Source organism: Penaeus monodon, chromosome 16 (genome assembly GCF_015228065.2).
Source record: "Penaeus monodon isolate SGIC_2016 chromosome 16, NSTDA_Pmon_1, whole genome shotgun sequence".
In the NCBI taxonomy this organism is placed as follows: domain Eukaryota; kingdom Metazoa; phylum Arthropoda; class Malacostraca; order Decapoda; family Penaeidae; genus Penaeus; species Penaeus monodon.
In genome coordinates, this window is record NC_051401.1 from 37656260 (window position 1) to 37661259 (window position 5000).

The 5000-nt window shown below is 33.9% G+C and overlaps 1 protein-coding gene across 1 annotated transcript in view; it reads left to right on the forward strand.

The window, feature by feature from the left end:
* The window catches only part of LOC119583035 (1-aminocyclopropane-1-carboxylate synthase-like protein 1), a 6647-nt gene extending 1795 nt beyond the window's left edge, over window positions 1-4852 (forward strand). Inside the window, exons 2-10 of the mRNA XM_037931546.1 lie at window positions 134-366; window positions 536-697; window positions 978-1138; window positions 1263-1398; window positions 1543-1684; window positions 2030-2203; window positions 2641-2760; window positions 3127-3174; window positions 4354-4852. Coding sequence (XP_037787474.1) covers window positions 134-366; window positions 536-697; window positions 978-1138; window positions 1263-1398; window positions 1543-1684; window positions 2030-2203; window positions 2641-2760; window positions 3127-3167 — 1169 coding nt within the window. The 3' untranslated portion in view covers window positions 3168-3174; window positions 4354-4852. The remainder of the gene's footprint in view (window positions 1-133; window positions 367-535; window positions 698-977; window positions 1139-1262; window positions 1399-1542; window positions 1685-2029; window positions 2204-2640; window positions 2761-3126; window positions 3175-4353) is intronic.
* The last annotated feature ends 148 nt before the right edge of the window (window positions 4853-5000 follow it).

Genomic DNA, 5000 nt, shown 5'->3' on the forward strand with positions numbered 1-5000 from the left:
CTCCTCCCCCCTCCCCTCCTCCCTCCTCCTCTCTCCTCTCTCCCCTTCCCCTCCTCTCCCTCCCTCCATCTGTCAGACTCCAGTCTTTTGCCAAGTTTAAATATTTGTTTTCAAAATTCACTCCGTCATTTAGATAAACTTGTTCTGCTATTCATATCCCAACAGGGTGTCATTGTGCTGTCCCAGGCTGTTAACCGCATTCTGGTTGATGACGTGCAGGAGAGGCTTCAGCGAGAAGATTGCACAACCCTGAAGAAGAAGCACCTCTTGTATTCTCCTTCTCATGGCACCAAGGAGATGCGAGAGGCTTGTGCCACATTCCTGACACGACAGCATTTCCCCATGGAGGCTGTCCATCCAGACCATGTAAGCTGTGTGAGATTATCCCCCAAATGGTCTTGTGATTGTATAAGCAGCAAGTAAAATATTTTAACAGACGGTATGTAGATGTAGTATTTAAAGAAGACATGTAAAGTAATGTGATGTTCTAGAGTTGAAACAAGTGTATTATAATATTAAAATTCTTCTGTTGTAGCTCATTATCATGCCAGGAGTCACTGCCTGTATGGAAAGCCTCGCACGTTCACTCTGTAACCCAGGGGATGTGGTGCTCTCTCCATCACCTATATATCATCGGATAAAAACCAACTTCGAGGATGCTGGAGCCAGAATTGTTCACATGGTTACCACACAGGATGTAAGCTTACTTGATCAACATTTTCAGATATTTCAGCCAATAGAGTGTTTTTACAGTTGAAAAGGCCTGCCTTGCAAGCGGTCTCAACAACTCAACATTTACTATTTTTATTTATTTAATAGCTAGTAACAGGAAATTTAAATTACATCAATTAATTAAAAAATAGTTTATTATTGTTTGCTAGAATAGTAATTTCGTACTAGGTAGTTTATTTAACTGGCAATTTGAAGTGCCCAAAGACAGCAGTGTACCTGATAACAGATACTATGTTTTTTTGCAGAACAACTTCGAGCTAACACCTGAACAGGTGGAGGCAAGTATTGTAGAAGTGCAGAGTGAGGGTGAGTGTGTGAGGGCCTGTGTCCTGGCCAACCCTCAGAACCCACTTGGCCAAGTGATGACACCTAGTTTCCTCAGGGCCATCTTAGAGATCTGTGCTAGGTAGAATCTTTTCTTTATTTCATGTTTCTCCAGTCGTAAATGTTTTTCTTGTTTTGTCATATAACTGTAAAATACTGAAGTTTGTATAAATTGCATCCTAATTATTTTTATTTTGCAATTTTAGGTATGAGGTCCATGTTGTGGTAGACGAGATCTTTGCATTTTCTGTCTTTGCCAGTGATGTTACCTTTACTAGTCTCCTGGCTCTTGAAGATCTGCCTGACCCCCATAGGACTCATGTGTTTTGGGGATTCAGTAAAGTACGATATTTATGGATTACAAAAATATTATAAGTATGTTGAATGTGTGTCTTATTCATTTGAATATTTAAAACATTTTTATGTTAAAACACAAACAAAATTACTAATGAAAGTAAAGTTAGTTAACTTTATGTCTTTTTACAGGATTTCTGCATTGCTGGTTTACGAATGGGACTAATTCACACTGTGAATCCGCAGTTGTTGACTAAGCTTAAACATCGTTCTCACTACCACTCAACATCACAGCAAACACAGCATGCTGTAGCCACCATGATCAGTGATACAGGTAAATTTTGAAGCATGACATGAAAATTAACATTTATTTGCTGTTTTTTGGCCAAATTTTTGGTAGTAATAATATCTCATAAGTTGTTTAGGTTGTGCTCAGAATTTATTATAATTATGGTGTATGATTAAAACCAAGAGAAATATAGTGAGGTTTATTAATTCTGAAAGATTTAAATCCTTATTTTAATTCCCAGTACTTCTTTTCAATTATCTACAAAGGGTGTTTATGCTAATTTTCTGCTTGTATTTTTGTCTGTAATAAAGTTATATCTAAGTGAGAAATTGTTTGAGAGGGTTTCAGCTTATGAAAATCTTAGCTCCATGAATATTTTATTCCACACAGTTTGGTGTGACAACTTCCTTGACTCCAGCAGAAAGAAACTGGCAGAAGCCTACGCAAGGGCTTGTGACATGATGGAGGAGCTCCAGATCCAAGTGCTGGAAGCCAAAGGAGCCTTTTTCCTCTGGGCAAACCTCCAGCCCTTCCTCACTGAGCCTACTGTGGAAGCTGAGTATGGTAAGTTTATGTAGTATGAGAGATAAATGCTTATGTACCTACAGGATTGTGGAAAATATAAACTGTCATGTTAACTGTGGAAATATTGTTCTTTATAGCTACTATATATCTCTCACAGCAGAAGTAGTTCCCAGTTACATTTTATTATGCATGTATAATCTTTCACTTTTGTACCTGCATATTCAGATAATTACATAAATATATTTCATTAAATGTAGAAGAAAAAATAAATGTGATACATGAAAAATACTGCATTGAATTAAACTAAGGTAGAATATTCCATACTTCAAAGCTCTGTATAATGTACTGCTTGTTTATCAGTAAACAGGAATAGCAAAGAGGCATTTATTTAAAAATATCAGTATTTATATTTTTTATGGTGAGTATTTATATTGTTTACATGAACTAAGGAATAAATGTAGCTACTCTATTGGCAGAATTGTGCAGGGCCTTCCTGTATGCTGGAGTGAGTATCATCCCAGGTACCAAGTTCCACTGCTCTGAACCTGGGTGGTTTAGGATCCTCTTCTCTGTACCTGAAGAAGAATTGCAAGAAGGTACCAGAGTATTTTATTAATTTCAAATTTGTTACAGATTTTGTGTTATTCACATGAATATCAAATTCTGTATATTCAGAAAGTTTTAGCAGTCTCTTTGTGTTGAATATCTTCTTATGATGGCTTGTAAAGAACTAAATAGTGATAAATTTTTAAGGGATTTTTACCTCCATTGTATTATATATTATATAAAAGCTAATTAAAAGGAATTTCTGAGAAAGGAAAAGCTATTTTGTTTGGAACTTTATGTGGAATATACAGTCTTTCTAATAGATAAAAATATCTACTTTTTTGTTTGAAATAACCAATTTTCAGACTTTTTTATATATAAATGATAGTTTTTAAAGACCTGCACTCTTCTTTCAGGTCTGAGAAGGTTAGGAGCAGTCATCAGTAACCGAAGGTGATAGTAAGGTAAATCATATTGCTGTAAACATGAAACTCCTAAATACTACACTGAGATATCTTCTAAAGAAGAAGTACAAATATTCTTTCAAAAGTCCAATCATTTGATTTGTTACAAGAGTAGTATCTGTAATATTGTTAACCCAATGTTGCTGGGGAAATGCTGTGCTCATTTTAGAATTTTTTGTGAAATGTACCTGATTTCATTTTCCCTTGAATTTGTGGAAAAAACTTTTTTTTTCACTAATGCTATCAATATTGATGGTGTTATTTTTATTAAAGATATTATAATTACTATAAAGTTATTGTCAGTAGCAGTGGCAATATAAGAAAACACAAAAATTTTCCGAAAATCAAGGAAAAGGTAAACAAGTTAGATGAGTAGTAGTCATAATTAGCTCATTTGTGACTTAATACAAGTGGAACCATCTACGTGTAAAAACAAATAATAAAGTAAACTCAAAATGGGCATGGCATGCACATACATGCCATGGCCATTGGTTTGGGGTTAAAATATATATGTATATATATATATTTTACTTATAATAAAGAAGAGCTTCAATGAATTTGTTTGCTTAATCAGTATTTTCAGATGTGTGTATGTGCATTCAAACAAGCTTTCTAACTTGAGAGAGAGAGAATAAAAAAAGTTAGTCATAAGAATATGAATCAGACTCCAATTAAATTTACTATACAGCTATTTGGATATAGAGAGAAATGAAAGTTTTTCTGTCCAAAACAGGAAAATATAATAATTTCACTGTGTTTGGAAGAGCTGGTTTTCAGTGAATGTTTAGATGTCATACTTACCATTCATTTTTAGTTTCTGAAGTTACAGAGTGACTCCAAGTTTTGGAAAAGAATCTTTTATTCTCAGTGATATTTACTCTCTTTGCATTTGGTTCTCTACTTAGACAGGACTAAGTAGGTGGTTAAATCGAAGATTATCATTTAATCAATGCCTTGTGATCTTGCTTTTGAAATATTTATGCTTCTTGATATAGAACATAATAGCGTGCTCATATAAACGCTAAATTTGATTTTCATTTTTTGTATAGTATTTTATGTTTAGGCAAATAATGTTATATGAGTAACACAGTTTCATTTTTTTTTTCTTTTGTGGATTTCCTTTGTGTGTGGATGACAGTGGATAAAGAAGCAATTGTCATTTTTTTTTTTTTTTTTCAGAATCCAGTCGTAAAGAAGAACAGGGAAATAAAAGGAAGATGATAAATATTTTGGGTTTGTTTATTGTGAAGATTGGTTTGTGAATGTGGTGTTCCATGTCATTTTATTTGTTTAAATTGCTTGGTGGATGTTGAACAAATGACTGATATATATTACTTGTGCTCTGGGTATAATTAGTTTTTATCACATTTTTGTATATATATTTTTTAAAGGAATGCATGTGTTTTCATTATTTTTACTGTGATACTAGTATTTATGTATTCCTGTGCTTTGTGTCACAGTAAACTACTGTTATTAACTCTGTGAATATTATAGCATTGATTAAAGATGTGCTTGATAATATTCTCTTGTAAGTTAGGAACTATAGAAGTATTTTCTGCAATACCTTGTTTTTAGTAAAGTGAATCTTTTGAGTGTAGCCATGGAGTAATACTTTCCCATGCAAGTCCATTTTCATATAAAATTATTTCATGTTTAATTAATGAAAATAAGAAATATCCATGGTTTTTGTAATTTTTATCCTTATTAAAAGGTGTGAATATATGCAGAAGTGAAGTCATTTTCTCCCATAATCATGGGTATTAATTGGGGGAACTGGGGTGGGGGGTCTGTTTCCCCCCTCCCAAGACTTCCCCCCCCCCCCCATC